Source organism: Prionailurus bengalensis, chromosome D4, assembly GCF_016509475.1.
Source record: "Prionailurus bengalensis isolate Pbe53 chromosome D4, Fcat_Pben_1.1_paternal_pri, whole genome shotgun sequence".
NCBI classification, from domain to species: Eukaryota; Metazoa; Chordata; class Mammalia; order Carnivora; family Felidae; genus Prionailurus; species Prionailurus bengalensis.
This window is the reverse complement of record NC_057359.1, coordinates 41,523,834-41,546,504: the sequence shown is the minus strand read 5'-3', so window position 1 is coordinate 41,546,504 and position 22,671 is coordinate 41,523,834. Positions and strand designations below refer to the sequence as shown.

The window sequence follows — 22,671 nt, the reverse complement described above, 5'->3', positions numbered from 1 at the left end:
ACAAGGTCTATTTGTTTATTAAGGTAAAATGCATATAATTAAAATCCACCACTTACAGTATACAATTCAGTGGCTTTCAGAACAGTCACAATGTTGTGCAGTTATCGACACTATCTTACAAGATCTTTTTACTTGAAAAGGATTTATATTTAAGGAAAGTCATGCAGCTTTTTAAAAATAAACATAGTAGTTAAGTGTTTCATAAAATTAAAGCGTTAGAATACAATGAAAATTAACAGTATTGCTGCTTTTGTAAAAAATGTTTTGAAAGAAATGTACAGGTTTGGGGAGAGAAATAAAGACTGAGAGAAGTTAAGATAGAACCTAGATAGCTACTTTTAATGTTACATTTCATTGAATAAGCAAGAAAATTATTAATGCTTTTAAAATCATGAACTAATTTGAACAAGATAAAAGAAACTATTTTGTCAACATCCAACTCAAACTTGAGACCTTTAATATTACTTATATAAGATTTTATTTAGAATGCAAACTCAAAATGATTTTTGCTAGAATTTATATAACCTTTGTATCTTTTTACATTTGATTTGAGTAAGGAAAAATTAACAATTTGTATGAAAATTTTAAACATGTTATAGTCACAGAATAGTTCGTACAAGATGTTTTATAGGACATCTAATTTGTTGGAGCTTGAGAGAAAGGTTTTTAAGAAAACCTAAACAAAAGAATTTTAAAGAAAAAAATTACATGTTTTAATGCTTTAAGAAACTCAGCTGAGATTATGAGCAGGAACACTAATGGGAGATTTGAGGTATTGGCTATGAAGCTCACTTCAGATATTACCGAATAACCTCATGTTATTGCCAGATGGCATAGTACTTCCATCCTCTTATATTCTTTTGTCCACACTGAAGCATCTTGAACAAAAGAGGATGTTCTGGTTATTTGCTATCTCTATTATAAAAAAATGTTTGAGATCTGCTTATTGCTGATAATATTTATTTGTACTGTGGATACTTAATGTTTCCAAATGATACCCTTCAACCAAGCAATTCTGTACATGCACAACAGAGTATGACTTTTAAAGTGGACTGTACAAGACAAACCTGACTGTTAAATGTTTGACCAGTATTTACATGGGTAGTATTTAATAAATTTACATTTGTTTTTAAATTCACATTTTAAAGAATATGAAATTAAAAATTTTTAACAGATTGCAAGTTTTCTTCTATAATACTAGCATTCTGTCTGATGCTGAGGGGAAGTAAATTTTACTTTTAGCCCTGTCACAACCCACGCACCTGGATATAGTGCTGGATTAGAGCCTCAGTCTTGACTTTGCATTGAAAGTGGGAACATTCCTGTTTGCAATGCCTGATTTCATCCTTTCCTGGACTAAGGAGTAGGATTGCTTTTGCTTCTTGATTTAATCAAATCTAATACTAGTTGGACAATTGGAGGCATAAAGGGCAACCATCAACAGCTTTTCAAAACATAGAATGCTATTCCAAAACGATATTCCAGTAATGAAATTTATTAGTGCTTCCCAAAAGTTTTAGTGGGTGACCCATAGAATGCTCTTAATACATGCAGTGAGGCAGCTCCTTCTATTTCTAAAGTTCATCATTTTGTTAGGTAATATTATATATCATAATACTGTAGGGAGTGAAGGAATAAGATAGAGGAGAGAAGGAGTTGAAATGAAGATTGGGAAGCATTAAATGATAAAAATCCACCTTCCTGGATGCAGTTAATACAGAAATGTAAAAATGTTCCCATCTGTCTAAGCCATCATTTCTGATGTAGTCCCTGGAGGAAGTGGCTGAAAAGTCATTTCCACCTAATGGGTTGTTAGGTTGCTTCTGTACAGTAAGTTGGTGGTTGCAGCCCACTTCCTCTAAGACAAAGGACTGTGTCTCTAAAACCCCATCACAACTGACACTAATTGGCATTGCTGTCGGCCCCGAGCTGTGAAAGCAGGCCTGCGTGGGCATACAGTGGGGCGCGCTGGTGTGTGTGTGGCACCAAGGGGAGGACTTTTTCTCAGATTTTGCTAGTGGGTACGTATATTCTGCTTTTACTTTTCTGACCCCTGTTCTGGCAGTTTATATCATCTTCAGCATTGTTATTTGACTTGGGGAAAAATTCGATGAAAGGCCCTTTGCTGAGCACTGTGTCATTGGAAGGTATCCTCACCTTTTATAGTGTTGGGGCTTCCAAATGTTATCACTTAAGTGTGAAAATCTCTCTATTAAGTAATTAAAATTATCAGTAGTAAACATAGTTAATAAACAGACCACCTTTTACCTCATATTTTTATGCATCTAATAAACTAACATTTTTGTTTTCTCATTTTCTTAAATGAGGAGCCAGAAGAGGGCATATCAGTCTTTCAAAAATCAGTTTGGGAGCCATTTGGCCCAATTCACTTACAATTACTGTAAATTAGGAGAGGAACCTGCTTTGTATTCATAAAGGTCTGGAGCCGAAGGATTCAGTTGCTGCAAGGGGTTTGGAATGACCAAAAAAAAAAAAAAAGAAAGAAAGAAAGAAAGAAAGAAATGAAAGCAGATTAGCACGCTTTCCTTAGAAATTTTTTTTTTAATTTTTTTTTTCAACATTTATTTATTTTTGGGACAGAGAGAGACAGAGCATGAACGGGGGAGGAGCAGAGAGAGAGGGAGACACAGAATTGGAAACAGGCTCCAGGCTCTGAGCCATCAGCCCAGAGCCCGATGCGGGGCTCGAACTCACGGACCGCGAGATCGTGACCTGGCTGAAGTCGGACGCTTAACCGACTGCGCCACCCAGGCGCCCCAGAAATTTTTAAGTATGTCAAAACTTGATTGCTGTATGTGTTCCAGACTTTGATGATTATGTACAAGGGAGGGGCCTGGGAAGCGTAGAGAAGCATAACTGAGCAGTTATATTGGAGGGGCACTTTCCTATACATTACTTTTCAAAATGTGCAGATATTACCTGACTTCCATTTATAGTGAAGTGAACTGCAGTCATTGCCAGTTGTAGGCAAACTCTCTTTCTTAAATGCATATTGAAAAATTGGTGAGTGGTGGCAGGAGGGAGGAAGGGAATTACTAAGGGAATTGATTAGTCATATGAATCATTCATGTCTCTTCCCTGCATCCATTTAAAATGCAAACGGATAGCCATTTAGGCACCCAGACCCTGGCCCTTTTCTAGCTTTCTCTTTCCCCCTCCATCAGTTTCAGGCTCAGGGGTATGTAGTGGGATCTTGCTTCAACAGTTGGCTTGGACCACAGCTCCCTGTGAAAGGCTCTGCTTTCTAACATTGGAAAAGCTCATGAGGACTTCCTCAGGAAACTGCTTAACTTCTCTCACAGTATCCAGAGGGATGTGAAACAAGTTTGGGGTTTCCCTTGGCCCCTGAAGTCCTTCAAGCAGAGAATCACCTTGCATTTATGTCGTTTATTTAGTTCTCAGCACGGTTCCATGCCTGTTTTAGGCACCATACTAATATAGACTGTTACAGGGCTGAAACTAGGGTGAGGCCACTGAGGTGCCAAGGGTGCAAAATTCTAAGGGTGCACAATCCTCTCAGGATTGTGCTTCGTTGAGATGCTAATTCATTAATTCTGGAGTGTGGTCCTGGCAGCCTGTACTTCCGCAGAGTGCTATGGATGATTCTTACAGTATCTGTTCTGTTTTATATCTAATAGATAAGGGCTTTGTTTTGCTTTGTTTTTTAAAGAGGTGGAAGCATTTGGCTAATAGCAAAAGAGGATGGAGATAGTACTCAGAAACTTTTCTCAACACATTGATAAATCTCACCTTCATTGTACAGACTCCCCTTGCTTTATCTATAGTGTCTAAATAATAAAAGAAAAGATGCACCTACACTATTTTCTGTGATTCCAAATGAAAGCAAGAAGTAGTTTCACATTGGAGGTATTATTAGCACACATTTTAGACTTCTCACCCCCTGTCCACTTTATATTCTTTGTTGTCTCAAAAAGGTAACATACCTGACACCTGTGCAGAGTCTTAAGTTATTAACTCTTCCCATATAATCTAATAGCCTCATGCACAAACAAGCTTTAGTAGCTGATACAACACTGCCACTTTATACCACTTTTGGCAACAGAGGATTTTTCCTCATCCTCATTAACTTTTTAAAATCAAGCAAGATTAGTTTGGGGGAATAAATCTCTATTTTTTAATGTTTTGTTTTATTTATTTAGAGAGTGAGTGAGTGCTCATGAGTGGGGGAGGGGCAGAGAAAGAGGGAGAGAGAATACCAAGCAGGCTTCATGCTCAGCACAGAGGCCAACATGGGGTTCGATCTCATAGCTGTGAGATCATGACCTGAGCTGAAATCGAGTGAGATGACCAATCAACTGAGCCACCCAGGCACCCTGAGAAATCTCTGTTTCAATGAATTGACAGAATCAAAAATTTTTGCATGGAAGTAAATATTGAAAATGTTTTGGCAGTTAGAATATGGCTAAATAAGCATTATGTAGTCTAACTCTAAAATTTGTTAATATCTAGATAAAAGGTAAAAAGTTGAATCTATCTGTAGAGTAGTAGTCTAAAGGAAAACAATACTGTGCACACACCTACCAATTTAAAATTCTATCACTCCTACTTTACTTATATCCAAGGCATATCATCTGGTAGCTGTGCTTTGTTGTTAACTTGAACACAGGTAATATATTTTACAATTAAAATAATAGCCTCAGATTTACTGGATATGATCAAACACAAAATATTAAAACATGTTCACTGCCAGTTCTGTGGATATTCAGATAATATTTCAGTTAAATCATATGAATTGTGCTTTCTTGATCTATTTATGGTTCACCCAAGTGGAATGGACTAATTGTCCAAATAGTGTAGGAAATAGTTACCTTATAATACTGTGAAGTACTTGGCAGAAATATAGTTTATACTCTGTTTTCTTGGGTTCTGTTTGTTTTTGTTTGGCAGTGATGTCCAGTTTCATGAACAGCAATGTCTGTGGTCTGTGGTCATCTACTTATGGTCCCTCTGGAATTATTCAAAATACATAATGTAGGCTAGGCATAGGCTTTCGATATATTAGGGTTCTGAATGTGGGTGACTGATAAATGTAGTAAAACTTTATTGGTTGCTACTGTCTTCCTTTATCATTCTTTGTAGACCACCAAAGCTAGTTTGTGTGTATTTGATCATCCGATAATGTATTCACTTGTCTAAGGGTAATCACAGTGAAGAGGTGGAGACACCGTAACATATGGAAATACCTTCTGAATCAGTAAAGAAAAATTGAAATGTATCAAAGTGTTAAACATCTTAATATATTACTTCTTTTTCATGTATTGCTTACCTATTAACCAATATCCTGTAATACTCTGAGCATTTCATTCCTTTCCAGAGCAAGAGCACAGATTGAGAAGGTTTCATCTGTGCAGGGAATTCAAATTGACTCCCTCACCCTACTTTTTACCTTTACTGGAAGACAAATTGAGGGAGGTGTTCTTTTGGAGATGTTAAATGGGTGTGTGTGTGTGTGTGTATGTGTGTGTGTGTGTGTGTGTGTGTGTGTGTGTGCGCGCGCACCTGTCATTGAAGGGCAGTTGTATGTAGGCTTTCGTTGACAGCTATCACTGCATCTGGCAGCAAGGGAATTAGAATTTTCAATTTATACTTATTCTTCGACCCTAAGAAAGTTGTAAATTACTACAGCACAACTTATGATTTAACCCTTCAAATCATTTGAATATGGTTGATGTTAAACTCCTATCCCTGATCACTTTGCATTCAGAGTTTAGTTGGGAGGGAGCAGATGATATGTTGGTGTTTCACAACTTCTGGCCTTGTCTTTGGAGTAACAGAGTTTTAGCACATGAAAGCACAAATGCTTCGTGTGGACAGATCACATACATTTTAGAAGTGTTGCTCTTTAATGCTCAGTTGTGTTTGTATAGTGTGAATCGATTCTTCAGAGGCTGAAGTTTTACATGTAGCTGTCCTTGAGGCATACTCCTATTAATTTATTCATATTAAAGCCACAACATGATATTTTTAGTAACACTTGGATCAAGGAAGAACAGGGGCAGCTGCAAAAAACTGACTTTAAAAAAATGTATTTTGGCGTTTGGCTTTTTAAAAAATGGGCAGTAAGCTATCTCATTGCCAGATAGAAGCAGTAGATATTATTGCCCAAGGATATATATATTGTCTGTGACAGAGGTAGTGCCTGGCTCATGAACTTTGACGAGTTTGATTTTCTTTTTTTTGATTTCAGGTACTATGTATGTGTATCTGCATGTGAAGTGTGTGTGTGTCAACTTTGGCAGCAGAAGGATGGTGATGGTAGAGTAGAAGAAGGTATCTCTATAATGATAGACCTAAAGTTAGAATGTTACTAATATTGCCTCGAATATTAGCTAGGTATGCATCATCAAAAGAAGATGCTTTTTTCTAGGATATCTAAAATCTGTCTTCCCTCTAATGACTAGTGGAGTCTACCACAGCCAAGCTGACTAAGAATGTTAACCCCTTGTCACTGTTGCCTGAATTTGGATGATCAGGAAATTATTTCTGTACAACAGCTTGCATATTTTGGTAGTGTATTCTATATGTTTTATGCATTATGTGAATTTTATGGTGTCTATTTTCAGATAGGTATCCCTGCAATTAGTAGATGCTATTCATTCACAGACATTTTAGCAGATTTATTTATTTGTTTGTTTGTTTATTAAAATTCTCAAGGTATTACACATGTTATGTCTACTGAAAAGCTTTCTCTGCTTTTGTTTTTTTCCTTAGTATGCCAATACTTAGAAACATGATTTTAATGTAAATTATATATTGATAGCTTCTTAGCATTCTATCAGATTGAAATTTCTTAGAAAGTTATGCAACGAAAGATTTGACAGATAAATGTAAAGTGTGTAGCAAGTGATATGAATAGTAACTGAGATTTTACTTCATTTTTGTTGGCTTTCTGTGCTATTATTAATATTAGAATATGTGGTTCCTGGTCTGTGCAGGTATGTACGAGGGTCTTTTTTGTCAAGGGGTTATGCCTGCCTATACCGAGAGACAAATTATTGCTTTGGAATCCTTAATTATTTAATAAAGAGATTCTATGAGATCTCAAAATACAGATTTAATACCTAAAACTAGAGGGGATAAAATAGGAAAACCAGACACATGAAAGAATATCATCTTTATGTAAGAGATGAATTATGATATTCAAAATCACATCTAGCTTTATAGAAAAAAAGGAGCAGATTTATTCTATACACTAAGATTATAGGGAAACTGACATGAAAGCACATGCTGATAAAGCTTGTGCTTTCTGGTGTATAAAGCAAATGTCTAAATATATGTCTGTTTGTGTCCATATACAGAGTTAAAGGACAGTTTTCCATGAAATAATGCATTCCTTTAGAATTGCTGTACATTTTCATAATTTTTAAAACATTCCTATTGTAACCTACATCAAAAGGGCAGCCAGGGTTTTTTGTGTCTGACTATACATATGCATTATAAAAAAGTGAGTCTACTGTAATTACCAGTTTGCAGAGCGAATTCCTGCAGGGTTTGTACTCTCCCCATTAGTAAAAGAGATAAGTTGAAATGTATTAAAATTTCACTGTACAACTGGGAGTTTTTGTTCACAGTAAATGTGTTAATGTTTCTTCATTGCTTGACTGTTTGTGTTTAAATTTAGGCAGCGTGCCCAACAGGGACAAAATTATAGGATAAAGCTATGTATAAAAGAAAATCCTTCTGAGAGCACCAATAAGGCTCTTTTTAAAAATAAGCAGTTACATATAATAGTACATGGCTGTAGCCACAGAGAAAAGTTTTATCTGTCTATTTCAGAATTATTGGAATTTTTCTTTCCCTTGTGTAAAGGTTAAGAGGACTGAGTTTATGTCAATAGCTAATACACTTTGATGTAAAAACATCTATTATTTTATTCAGTGTTACTCCTGTAAAAAGAAAAAAGATTCCTTTTTGTTGTCCTTATGATGAAGAGAGGCTAATAGCATTTTGAGAGAGAAGTGATAGATCACATTTTCTTCCCGGGGAAAGGAATTCTTTCTTGTTAAGAATTCTAATTACAGCCTATTATATTTTTTGGAGCATTTTTCTCTGCTTTTCTTCATTGCCATGAACTTAGTAAATACATTTATTCACATAGATAGACTTACATTAAAAAAAAATTAATCTGCAACCACTATCACCTAGTGCGAGTACATAATGAAATCCACAAATAGAGGATAAGGCTATTATTTCTCTGTAGTGTAGAGTGGGCAGAAGTTGAAGTTATCTGTAAACACCAACTATATATATACCCTTTAGCCAGCCCGCTCCTCTCTCTCTTAAATGTGGAAAATGTATTGTAGTTCCTACTGTTTGCCTTTTATATTTTTTTTGTCTGCTTTTCCATACATGAAGATGAAAGAATTTGCCAGTATCCATGTGCCATCTCCATGGCCTCATACCACAGACCGACAATACAGACTATGTAAAGAAGCAAAAATAAAATATAATTCCTCATCTTTGAATGTTGCTATCAGTGTTTTGTAGTCTACGTACTGATAATGTATATGGGTATGCAGAGATATACGGGGAGGGGGTGGGGATGCATGTGTATGTGTATGTTTTCATTTGTTTGGATTCATACATCCAAGTACCCATAGGAAAATACGAGAAGCTCCATGAATATTTCCTGTTGTGTATTAGCTTTCCATCATAAAATGTATTTTTCCCCTTAAAATACGTTGGTTCACCAGAGAGAGAGATACATTTAATTCTTCCTCCTCTACACTGTTCTTTAAAAAGTAAATTTTTAACTGATAGACCTTGAAGTCCTTTAGAGCTATTACTTTCTTTTGGCTAATTCATACAAAGGCACCATATGAAAATTGGATTTTTGATCTGATGGAGTGATTTTTGAGTTCTTATGAACCATTTATAGTCTATCAAGTAAATCCTTCTTAGTTCACGGATTATTGACCCAATGGACCATATTAGCTGCTTCGAAGCTGTTATAGCCCATTATGTTGATTCAGCTGACACACATGTGAACCCAGTCCACATGCCCAAGATGACATTAACATTGTTCTGGAAGACTCCCTTTTTTTCCACAAGGCTTTCTATTTATTTCTTAATTTTTAAGAGTTAGCTCAGAGTTCCTGACAGCCATTGCATACGTTTCTCCATTTGCTCAGTAATGTTGAAGCATTTGTTAGCAGCTAGATGGTCTGCTTTTCGCCGTCTTTCTCTATAAGTATATGTCTCTCTTTTGTCTTTTAACCAACTAATCCTTACAAGAAAAAAGAGAATAATGTTTTTTCAATACTCTAGGGCACGTTTTACCCTCAGATGCTTATAGATTCCATAGAAATTTGTGAGGTTTCTCTGAGCATTGGAATGTAGCTCTTTGAATTTGAGAAAACTACCTTTTAGAAGAAATGATAACATTGTATTTGTGTTTTTAAAAAATGTATTACCTGAGAGGTTTCACTTGAAAAATTCTGGTGACTCTAGCCAGTGGTAAAATCAAGATGTGCCTTTAGTGATTTATATGAAGCTCTAATGAAGCCAGTCCAGGTCTCAGCACGGACCCCTGGGGAATCTGTGACCTAACATAAATAACGTATAAGAGGGCATGTAGACTGTTCATCATCTCATTATTATTATTTGTAATGGGTATGATTCCTGAGGTGATATCTGCTCTTGGGCAAAAGAGACACATTCTTTCATAATCAGACATAATTATGATGTACAGTTATATATGCACAATGGAAAGTATTAAAATGTTTATTGAGATACACTCCTTATTTATGGGCAATCCCAAGACATGTAGAAATAAGGTGATATAAAATAAACCAAGTGTTCTTAAGGATACCTTGTGTCATTTTTTTTAGATTTTGGCCTTTCTTAGTATAACCATTTAAAAACTCTACAGAAAGCTGCTCAGAGTTGCTTTCTCTGTCTAAAATGTACCATTTTGTAGAAAATCCTAGTATAAATGCTTACTTAGCAGTTTACCCCACCTTTTTAAGTTTCTTAAACCTTTACCCACACCTCTCCCTTTGAGTGTAGTTTTGTCCACATCTCTTACTTCATTTTAAACTCCTGTTGTAACTGAAAAAAAATGTATATCTGAGGAAATCTCACTGTGGAGGGAGGGTAGCAAGGGGGATTATTTCGCTTCTTGCCTTTCATACACAGGCAGAGTGAAAAGAGCCCTGGATTACTAGATGTGGCCATTTAAGGACATCTCAGAGCCTCATTTTCTGCTGTTTGAAAAATCTCTAATTTGGGGGATTTTGATGATTAAATATGAGAATGTATTTGAAATATTATGCAAGCTTCATAGCACTGTACAAACGTAGGATATTATTAGTCTCACGAAGGCTGCCTCAATTGGCCTGGGTAATCAGAGTTGTCATCTGAAATGATACACTCTAAAATGCAACAACTTGTCTCCCTTGTTGCTTCACTGGGATAAATTCTTTTCACAAACCTAGAGGAGTAAATTTAGTTAAAAAGTCACCCACCTTTTATGTTCTTGCTTGGTAAATGGATTGATTACTGTGCTTGGCATTTGAAATAAGGTGGCTAGCTCCTTTTGTAGAGTATCAAGATTTAGAGGTACTCCTTCCTTGAAGGAGTCCTTCCCACGCTGCCTGGCAAGGAGAGGCATCATCAAGTCAGGATGATGTCTTACATTTGGGCACAACTTGGGATAAGTCTTGGGTTTATTCCTGCACCTCTTTGCTTGGTCACCAAAATCTGAGATCATCATGCGAATCATCGTTCCTGGGATTGAAGCTGCTTCTGAAATACTGGAACTCAGGCTTTCTCTTGTCTTGCTTCTTGCCTAATGAGGAAGTATTTCTTTGTAAAGTGCTTAAAGGTTTATAAATCTTCTTGCATCTCATTATCAATCCCTTCCTTATTAATGTCTTCCCCATCATATTATATTAGTAATTGTTTTCATGAATGCCACCGAGAAATGTAATCACATTACCACCTTTCAAATTGCATTAGTGAAAATGAATAAAATGTATATCAATGGAATACAAAATCGCTGATTCAACATTAAGGTGAAATGAGATGAGTATTGCTTAGCATTCATGTGATATCAGAGGTGCTTTGGCTCCTTATATAAAGTTACGCGTTCTGGTAAATGTAGACAGAGTTTAGTTAAAATGGGTTACTTTGTATGGCGAGCTAATCCCTTATTTTCAATAGATGATAGGTATGTTCATTGAAAGAGTATTTCCTTTCTAATTATCACAGCTGCCTGTGTGAGTAGTCTGTAAAATGTGTAAGCATACAGGCAGTAAATGGAATATCTTAATTGTTAACTGTTAGGTAAGAAAATAAAATGTTTCTGCCCAAATTGAAATGCCTTTTCATTTCCTGTTTCTCTAATATTACTAATTGCCTAACAAAATAGCTTGTATTACCATAGGCCTAATTTAATTGGGGGGAAAAACATAACACATGCACTCCAAAGCCTGCATGTGCTTTGATGCCATAGAAGCATGGATATTTTCCTTATATAATTGGCTATATCCCGCTGTTGATTTTTACTCTGAACTCCTAAATTATTTAAATGGGGTCTTCCTCATGTCGATTGATAGTAGGTTGTGGTCGTAAGGTAATGACTACAGATGCTCATTGGATCCATGTCTGTGAAAATTTATGTGCCTGTGTATATGTCTCTTTCTCCCTGTTTGTGTTTATATATTCACACAAAGTCATGGAAACATTAACACTCATGTGTAAACATTTACTCAGAAGCTTATGGTTTCCCCTCTTTGCTCCCTCCCCCTAAACCAAATTTGCTTCATGACTTTTGCTGAAGTAACTTTTTCATGACAATAAATTGAGGAATATTTTTGCTAGTATATATAACAGAATTCATCATTATCAGTTTTTAACAAATTATCTTAGTTGTTTTAGTATCCTGATATTAGTATGTGAACATAACTGAGAATCACCTTCCCGGCCCCCCCAGTCTGTTGAAGAATGTCCTAGATTTTCCTGATGGAAAAATAGCAGTGGACGTAGAAAATAATTGCCAGTTTTTAAATGGATATATTGTTTTAATATTTTCAAAGCAGAAGGTATTTTCAAATTTAAGCAACAGTGAAATTTTTTCATTTGCTTTCTGTTTATCCATCATTTAGCATTTGTATATTGAAGACCTACTAGGTTAAAGAAGGGTGTTCCATTACATTATGTATGCTATCTTACGAGTTAAGTAACACCTTATGAGGGAATGCTATCTTATGAGTTAAATAACACCACCAGTAGAAACCAGAGGATGCAGTGAGTTTTGTCCCTCATCCCTCTTAAATAACTCTAGTGAGATAGAGTTCATATACCATACATTCTACCATTTAAAGTATACCATTAAATAGATTTTAGAATATTCACAGCTGGGCACAACCATCATCAGATTCATTCTGGCACATTTTTATTACCTCAAAAAATCCTTTAGCTACCCCTGCAAGCCCTAAGTAACCACTAACTATTTTCTGTCTTTATGGATTTTTATGTTCTGAACATTTCGTATGAATGGAACCCTATATATGTGGTCTTGTGAATGGTTTCTTTTACTTAACATAATGTTTTCAAGGTTCATCTGTGTTGTACTATATATCACTATTCCTTTTGATGGCCAAATAATATTTCATCATATGAATATGCCATATTTTTTTATTGATTTTGCCACTTGATGGAGGGATCATAGCTTAAATTTTTTTTTTAATTTTTTTAATGTTTATTTAGTTTTGAGAGAGAGAGAAAGCGAGCGGGAGAGGGGCAGGCAGGGAGAGAGGAAGACACAGAATCTGAAGCAGGCTCCAGGCTCTAAGCTGTCAGCACAGAGCCTGACACGGGGCTTGAACTCATGGACTATGAGATCATGACCTGGGCCAAAGTCAGACGCTTAACTGACTGAGCCACCCAGGTACCCCTTAAAATTTTTTTTAAATGTTTATTCGATTTTGAGAGAAGGTGAGACACAGTGTGAGTGGAGACAGCAGAGAGGGAGACACAGAATCTGAAGCAGGTTCCAAGCTTGTAACTGTCAGCATAGAGCCCGATGTAGGACTCGAACTCACGAACCGTGAGGACCTGAACTGAAGTCAGGAGCTTAACCAACTGAGCCACCCAGGCGTCCTGGGATCATAGCTTTTAAGAAAAACTCAAAGTTTAAAAATTCTGGATTTTAACAGTAAATGGTGTTGAAAGGCCACTTTTCCCCAGTGAATCTCTTTCAATTATTTTGGAAGTGTGAAGATGATGTATTTCCTTGATCAATAATTTTATTCTCGTGGTGTTTTGTTGAAGTTTGACCATCTTTGAATTGTCCAGCTTTTCATCTTGACCAGGTTTACATCGTTGGCATTTGGCCCTTGTAGTGAGTCTGGCCTTACTGTGTATTTTCAAATCCTCTGATTCAGCCACAAAATCTAGTTTTGAAGACCCCAAGAAGTTTGAGAGCACAAAGGTACAACAAAATGATCGTTTGATCAGGTTGCTATTTCTTCGTATGATATTAAAAACATTGAGACAAATTTGAAGGGACATTTTGTTGAAGGGTTAATTTTTCAATTTCAAATTTATCTTACCACCAAATGTGATACATACATCTGCTGTAATTTTCCATTGTGAAATTTTGAATGGGTTTTGTTAAGCAGACAGCATTAGCTTCATTACTTCTCATTTGCTGTTGTTACTGTTCTATTACAAGTAGTGGCATTTACGTGCAGTTCAACACTCTGTGGATCCTTAATTTTTATAGTACACCTTATATTCACTGATAATTTCTTTTTGTGAACTCTGTGAACATTGCACATTCAAACTCGGGTTTGTATTTTTCTGATATAAATGCTGAAAACATACCCAGCTTGTTATAAATATAGATTTATATTAATAGTCTAATAGAGTTAGATAAGACTTCTAGGTTGTTATAAAATTTCTTTGTAGGATATTTAAAATCTTGCATCTTTTGGTCAGTGTTCAGTGTCTTTTCAGCTCATGCTGTTGTATCTTGCTTTGCAAACAAGGATTGCAAAATCCTGTAGCAAAACAGGGGGATATACCTTTGCTTTAATCCTGTATGAGTTTTGTAATCAAATAAAAGTCCATTTCTTGTGCTGTTGTCTAGTTCATATTGGCCCAGTAACTGTCCACCATGCAAAAAAATTGAGTTTTCTTTGCTCAGACTGCAGTGTGTGTTGGACAAATTTAGGATACTGAGGAGTTCTAAGAGGCAGTGTCCTATAGATTTTCTAAGTGTTAGTTGACACTCATAGTACTTTTTTTAATTTATTTTATTTTATTTTATTTTATTTTATTTTATTTTATTTTATTTGAGAGAGTGTGTGTACTCATGGGAAGGGGGAGAGAGAGAGAATGAATGAATGAATGAATGAATGAATGAATGAGTCCCAAGCAGGCTCCACACTTAGCAAGAAGCCTGACAGGGAGCTCGATCCCACACCCTGGGATCATTTGACCTGAGCCAAATTCAAGAGTCAGATGCTCAACCACCTGAGCCACCCAGGCATCCCTCAGAGTACTTCTTTGGAAAGTTGTTTCTTTTCCATTAGGTTTATGTATCAGCCGTGTGAAAATGAGAGGGGAAAAAACTGACCTGAAATTTGTACAGGAAGCTTTTTTCTGACTTAGTCACCATTACTGTCATGTGAATTCTTTAGAATCTTTGTGACATTGCTATTGAAGTACTCTATTTGTCTTAGGTTTTCATATACAAGATTTATAAATGTGTGTGGAAGTCCCACTAATCTCTGTGCATCTTTTTGGCCATTCTCTTCATAATGCTTGGCAACCATTGCTTTGTAATTACTACAGTGTAGTCTGTGACATAATACTTGGCTTCCAGATTTGTGAACAGATAATTTTATTTCACATTTTTATTTATTTATTTTTAAGACCAAAGTCATTCAAGGACGATTTTCCTACTCAATAAAATGGTTCACTTGATCTCTGTCACCATGTGTACCTTTCTTTCTTGGACTTGTGTGTTCAGAGATGAATAACATGTAGTGATGACTTAATAAGAGTTCATGGTAACACAGACTATTTTGTAGCCTCATGGAGGATTGGCCAGTTTTACATATTTATATGTACATGTGACTTCCAAAGTAGAAAATTCTGTTTATTAAGAAATTTGTTGTTAAAAATAAAAAAGGTAAACCTTGTCACTTACAGCCATCATAGGCAATTAATTTGTATACTTAGAATCTACCCACCTGCATTTACAATAGAAACTGATAGGACAGAATGGATGCTATATTAATGATTAGCCTTTCCATAATTCAGTTTTAATGTAGGTCACTTGAAGGGAGCTCCTGGCAAATAGTATTTCTTGTGGAAAGACAAAACCTAGAATTTAAATTTTTAATTTTTTGTTCACTTTGTATGATTACTGCTTCAGAATATACGTCTTATGTTTCTAATTGCCCCCTTGCCTTATTTTGCCTTTTGTTATTTTATATTAATATGTAACTTGTGTACGTGTCCCCAGATAAGAAATGGCTAATAGATTTATTAATTAGACTTGTTTATAGTTCTTTTATGAGGTACACTAAATATTAGCTGAAGCAACCATCCATGTTTTCCTGAGAAATGTCATTTGGTGAGAAGATTGATGTTTAGCTCCCATATTCTTGCAGAGTTCAAGCCAGCTATGAGCATAATAAAGCTGAAGAGACTTCAGTTTTCGTGATAACAGAATCTTATTTGAATATGGCTTTGGAACTCATCCAGAATACTTTCAAATGCACTCTAATATTCAGATGTAAAAATGTTACTGCTCAAACTTTGATTAAATATTTTTATTCTAAATTGGCCTATTTTATTTTAGATATACTTTGAATGTCAATATTTATAATTTACTGGCTTAATTGTATGTTTTCTTCCTTTCTCTGTAGAGAATGGATATAAACTGATTAATAATTGGGAAATCACCCTGTCATTTAAGAGCCATGTAATATCCATATAAACATTTCTGAACCCTAATACTAAAAACAAATACTAATCACTGTCATGCTTATCTTAGAGGACTATAGTATGAATAATATAGCATCATGTATGTCAATCTGTTCATTAAGACTATGTGTTAAACATTTTTTTTAAATTTTTTTTTCAATGTTTTTTATTTATTTTTGGGACAGAGAGAGACAGAGCATGAACGGGGGAGGGGCAGAGAGAGAGGGAGACACAGAATCGGAAACAGGCTCCAGGCTCCGAGCCATCAGCCCAGAGCCTGACGCGGGGCTCAAACTCACAGACCGCGAGATCGTGACCTGGCTGAAGTCGGACGCTTAACCGACTGCGCCACCCAGGCGCCCCAATGTGTTAAACATTTTATAAAGCATTGGATAAATAGCACATTGGGAAGAATCATGGGGGGAAATTCAAATATAGTATATGGAAAGTTTCTTAGTGTCATAAATGGTTTCCATTTACTGAAACTTTTTACTGTTACTAGACACAGTGCCATGGGCCTTATAGTCATTATTTCATTTAAGTCCTTTGACACTTGTGATGTTATTGCTACTGTTAGAGATGAGGAAAAAGGCTCTGAGAATCATGTATTTCAAGTGCCTTTTGAGTACCTGTCATTTGCCAGTGTACATTGTAATCTCAACAAACGTGTTCGACTGCCCTCATGGAGCTTAAATTCTAGAAGGGAAGACAGATATTAATCAAGTATTGACACAGATGAATAAATACATTTATATGTAATAGATTATAGATAAGTTGCAGATAAATATTCACAACTGTCTTAAGTGCTATGACAGAAAAACCCCTTGTGAAACAGGAAACTAATGGGGAACTTGACTGGGAAATGAGGGCAGCTGCCCTCAGGAATAGAAGTAGTATTCGAGTTAAAATCTGAAAGATGAGCAAGAGTTAAGAGTGTACAGTGGGGTTGAATGGTGGGCAGATTGAAGGGCTCTGCCCAAAGATTGCCTGACTGAATGGGATTATAACTCAAGGTTCTCGGTCATATGGAGAGTTCACACAGACCTGGGTCAGCTTCCTGTGGCTTTATTAGTTCAGTGTCTTTAGGCAGGGTACTGAATTATCTCCACCTTAGTTTCCTCATTTGTGAAATAAAGGTAATGATAGTGCTAACCTCACGGTATTTTCTGAGGATTAAGAGAGCTAATGTTTGTAAAGTATGTGACATTAGTAAGTAGAAAATGGCAAATATCCAGTAAGTCTAGCTATTATTAATGATACTAGGTAATAGGTTACTGTTAAAAAATTTTAAGTCCTACCTTTGGAAGAAGAAAAGACAGAGGAATAAAAAGAGATGATTGCTTCTCTAGCCCTTTTGAGGGCTTCCTTCTCTTCTTAGGGTCTTTCCTCTACACCTACTGCCCACAAACTCTGTCAAGTCCCTGAACACAGGGACTCTGCCACCCGTTTCTTGCCACTTAACACAGTACTTGGCTCCAAAATAATGGTTTTTGCATAATGATAGTATTTGAAGCTGGAGGAGGGGATAGAATTGCCGAAATAAAAAATGAGAGAGCCTGGCCGTGGGAAACACCTGTATTTATTTACAGTGGAGAGTGAGTGAGAAGTTGTTGCCAGTGAAACTAGGATTGTTGGTCTCTACAGCCCAGGAATGAAGGAAGAGTGCCGGAAGCTGCACTGAGGTCTCGGAAGACCAGGAGACTAGAAAAAGGGACCAAAACTCATGAGAACATTCCTTTTGGAGAAAGTTTCAGGGACGTTTGGGACAGAAACCAGATTGCAAAATTAAAATGTAGGTGGTTGTGCGGAAGTGGAAGCAGTAGGTGTTGGGTGCATGGATTTTTCTTTCAAGAAATCCATGGTAAAGGTAAGCAGAAAGAATAATTACTTTTAATAAGTTGCAGGCTTAAGAAAATTTATCATTGTTATTGTTCTGGGGATTTGTCAATGCTGATCATGTAAGAACTGAGAAAAGAAAAACAGAGCACTCCTGATGAGTCATGGAGGGGTTGATAACCTGAGATAGCCAGACCTGCATGAAAATCCCTGATATATAGGTGGGAACAGTCTGACTAAACTGTCTACTCTTTTCCTGGTGTCCCCTTTCTGCCACCTCATCGTCATCTCTGGATTTTCTATAGTTGAGAGTGCTCAGCAGTGAGTGGGAGGAATTCACATGTTGGCTGAATGAAGGAAGACGTGAATATGCTCACAAAAATGAAAGCTTATCCATTTCTACTCTTCCCAGCTGTCTCCTTGTAAAGCATGTACATTTTTGAGGCTTAACTGCTTTTGATAATTTTATGATAATTTATTTTCTTTAAGTGTGGGTGAGTTGGCAAGTGATCACATTGGTTCTGTTTTGTTGTGAATAAATAGTATGTCAAAGTTTTATGCTGTTTCAAAAATGTTATTTAGAATAAAACTTCCTTTGAAGCCACAATAGTCTTTTACTCAAAATATTTATTTAGACCATATTGTTTAAATATATATAATTCCCTTAAGGAACAATTGTAGTCTATAAAAACCTGAATTTAAAACAAGTAGACCTTCTGGAATTCATAGAAATACAAAATGGATATTCCAGTGTTTAAGTGTTTATATACAAAAGGAGTTGAGGTGTTCCAATGTTTGTGTGTTTAGGTACAAAAAGAGTAGAATTCATAAAAAAAGGATGATGAACTTAATTCCCAAATGTGCCAGATGTATAAAGTTACTTAGGTAGAGAAAATATTTAAATCATAAGCTGGTTTAGAGCAAATGAATAAATGATTTAATCAGTGAATAAATAATTACACATAAAAATAAAGCAAATCTGTAGTCTCTTAATTTGTTCTGTCCTGAATGTAGCAATAATTAAAATTGACAAAAGTGTGCTTTAAACACAATATAAAATTAGGCTATTTTTGTAAAATAATTAAGTATTAACAAAGTAATGATTTAAAACATGTATGTCTTTTATGCTGGAGTTAACATATAATCCTTGAAAAATCATTTTATTGGGAATTTTTAAATTTTGGTAAAGCAGAGGTGATTTTTTTTGGTATGTTTTTGAAAGCTTTTATTAAAGCTGTTCAGATTACATGAATATTTTCATTTCAATGTGGTTGCCATATCTGAATTTATAATTAGATAGTTTGTGAAGTGCATTTTTTTTTCTTTAGTAGAAACACCTCCCTTTAAACTAAACTGTTTTGTTTGGGTTTGGGTTTTTTGACCATATTACAGTCAAGTTGTGAGTTCATTAACTAATGAACATGTTATTTAAAGAAGCTCTTTCTAACCTGTTACATTCTGATATATTGCTCAGTCAGTAAACTATTGAAATTGAAATAAGAAACTTTGGGAGAAGTATTTCCTCATATAACCTACAAATATATATATTATTCTTGCTTAGTCAGCATTTCCTTTGGTGTTCCTATTTCTTATTAGTAATTCTTCAAATCACGATACATAAAGCAAAGTTTCACAACCTGGCTAATACATAATTGGACAGTTGACATTGGAAGACAAACCCTGAAATACCAGGCAGATTATACAATTGTGTGTTTCCCCAGTGGTAATGGAGCAGCAAATTAGAGGTGGAGGTGAACTAAGGAAGGAGTCTATCGTGAAGACAGACTCTTATTGCAAACCGAACAGGGAAACTATAGATTTAATGTTCATTAGTGAAAGTGATAAACTTTCCAAAATTGCCTGATAAGGGACAGTAAAACCTGTCCAGTTTAACTCTCTGTAAATGGAATTGGCCCAACAGTGTTGACAATATCTAAAATACTGTCTGTTATAAGTGAGACAGTTTATATAAAAATCCAATGGAATATGAGCTCTAGGAATATGAGCATCTGGAAGCTGTGTAAGTGAGCATATCTTTCAGTTGTAGAACTGCAGTTTCAGGTAGTTGCAGCCTCTCCTCCAAACACCACTCCCCCACCCCAAATTAGTAAGCATTGATTGCATCTAAAGCTGTAGAGCCATCTTTTCCTGGCAGTTCAGATAGTTACAGTAGATTGTTAATCTGTGAATGATCGAACTAAGTCCCTTCTGTCTTCAGAATTTCCATGCAAATTAGAACTAAATATATGAGATAAATTTATTAAGTGTGGTCTAGGAGCATAAGGTCAGCTTTTGCACAAGTTTTAAGCACAGGTTTTTATCCATAAAAAGTTACACTTCATTTGTGCTAATTTTCTGTGGATTCACTTTATAATATAAACTGGTAAAATGTTTTTAGAAAGTAATCGTAAAGAAAGTTTTTTGAGTGTCTTTTTCAGTTTTCTAAGATCCAGTTGGATTGTTACCATTATAAGATGTTTGCATAAATGGCTTTTCCTATTCCATATATGATCTAAAAACAAATTTAAACTTGGTTTCTTACATCACCATTAAAGTAAAAGGAATGTTGTTTTGTATTTTTCAAAATAGGAATGAAAATGAAATTAATATATCAAAATGGAAAAACAAGGAATTGGAAAGTAGATAAATAATACCAGAAGTATGTTAGATTTTATTGAGCCAATAGGGATGTCTTTCAAAGTGTATCTGAAAGATTAACAAAGCATCCTAAGTGAAACTCAGCAGAAGAAAAGTAACATTCTAATAATAAATATTTGTATGTCATGTTTTACTTTCACCAACATTTCACTTGAGCATTATTGTAGTAGAATGTATTTTCCTGCATTATTGCCAAGTGGATAAACTTAAATGGGAATATATAGTAGCAGCAATATTTTGTTCTGTTTGGGATCCCTAGCGTTACAAATCAAGCATCTTGTAGAATACATAATCCTTTATTCTTATTCTGCTTGGTCTACGTTTCTAATTTAAAGGTTAAATATGAATGACATGAAACATTCTATTAGTGTGTGAGCTTTGTTTTCTTACATTTTTTTTTGGTAAGAGATTTTGATGGTATCCAAATTTATTTTTAAAACACTCCAGGCCCCTACCAACATAAAGCCTTTAAAAATGGAAATGGATGTTACTTATTAAAATGGTAAAGAAATACAATACCTTTAAACAGATGCTGATCCTTTTTTTTCCTCTATTTTTCAGGCCATCCGTTGCACACTGGTAAACTGCACGTGTGAATGTTTTCAGCCGGGGAAGATTAACCTGAGGACTTGCGATCAGTGTAAACATGGCTGGGTGGCACATGGTGAGGAAAATCTGGACTTTTCTTCCTGTTCTTGTTAGGTTCATGTGAATGTGCGTATTTTTTCAGAGCAGTCACTGCCCTGGAGAAGAGAGGGGTCAGCTGTGCTCCAAGAGCTAGTTAACATGCAGGCTGCAGCACTCAAACAGCATATTCTCGGCTCCAAGGAGTAAGTCTAGGCAAGCAGTTCTTAGCAGAAGGGCGCGATGTTTATAGGACAGTTGGGCCGTGGGGTTCTGACTGAACGTAGCAGCAGCCAGCAAGCACCAGGCCTGATGGAAACTCAAACATACCACAGTTGGCCTTTCAGGGCCTGTACCTCAGAAGGAGGCTGGCAAACCCTCTTTGCTTGAGGAGAATTCGTCGATGACTGCTCACCCTTGTCGTATGCTTTTGAGGCTGCATTTATCCTCCCAGATGTTAAATTTTGTATGGTCCAAGGTGAGTGAGAGAGTGAACGGGAACATTGTTTGGCTAGTATCTGAAAAAATAATGTGTAAATACCCCCTTTCAGTGCTCATCGGGATTGGAGGTGGCCGGTGTTGAATGGGGGCTCTGCATAGGTGTGTCACCTGAGAGTGACCCATGGCCATGGCTGCAAGTGTTGCTGCTTTTTGCCAGATGCACAGAGCTGTTCCATCAGTGTGGAACATTGAGCATTTAGTATGTTCTTATGTATGGTTTATGTGTTTTATATTCAGGCAAAAAGAGACTTAGAAAATAAGCAGACATTTTCTTCCTAGAATGTAGAATTTTTAAAGATAGGTGATGTTTATAAAAGAAATCTTGGCTTGAGATTTTTTTGACAGCCTGGGGTATTGGCTTCTCAGTCGACATATTCTTCATTCCCAAACTGTGCCAAATATCCAGTGGGTTGTATTTTTATAAATGTCATGTTATTCTAGCAAGATCTGAAGTAACAACACTGGGCCATGCCTTTGAAATGCTTTTAATTTATCATGTACCTTGCTTGTTAGGGTGTGTATGTTGGCATTGTGGGGACATTTCAGCCACATTTCTGTGTGTGAGATCGAGAAGGGATAGGTAGGGTAGCAGGAGAGGAATACCCTGGAAGGGGTGTGCCTGGCAGGCAGAGCCACAGTCCTTTAGTGCCTCCAGGAATGGAACTCCTTCCTGTTTCATTAGCAGGGCCAAAATCTGAAACGTCTCGCAGTCTAGTTTTGAACAACAGATGAGCTGCTGTTAAACTTTTGTAGTCTATGTGTATTACCACATTCGATGATTTCTTCTCTCTTCCGTATTCATTTCCTAGGGTTGCTGTAACAAAATACCACAGACTGGGTTGCTTAAATCAGAAATTTGTCTCCCCACAGTTCCAGAGGCTAGAAGTCCAAAATCAGGGTGGTTTCATTCTGAGGACTCTTCCTGACTTGCAGATGACTGCCCTCATGTTGTGTCCTCAAATGGTCTTTCTTCTGTGGATGCATACCCCTGGTGTCTGTTTGCATCTAAATGTCTTCTTGTTCTAAGAACACCAATCAGATTGGATTAGGGCCCACTCTATTGGCTTT

The 22,671-nt window shown here is 36.1% G+C and overlaps 1 protein-coding gene across 7 annotated transcripts in view; it reads left to right on the top strand.

Moving 5' to 3' along the window:
- The window catches only part of BNC2 (basonuclin 2), a 439,383-nt gene that overhangs the window by 256,754 nt on the left and 159,958 nt on the right, over positions 1-22,671 (top strand). For all 7 annotated transcript variants that reach the window (XM_043567349.1, XM_043567348.1, XM_043567346.1 and 4 more), the window contains one exon: positions 21,040-21,142. In XM_043567349.1, the coding sequence (XP_043423284.1) occupies positions 21,040-21,142 (103 nt within the window). The remainder of the gene's footprint in view (positions 1-21,039; positions 21,143-22,671) is intronic.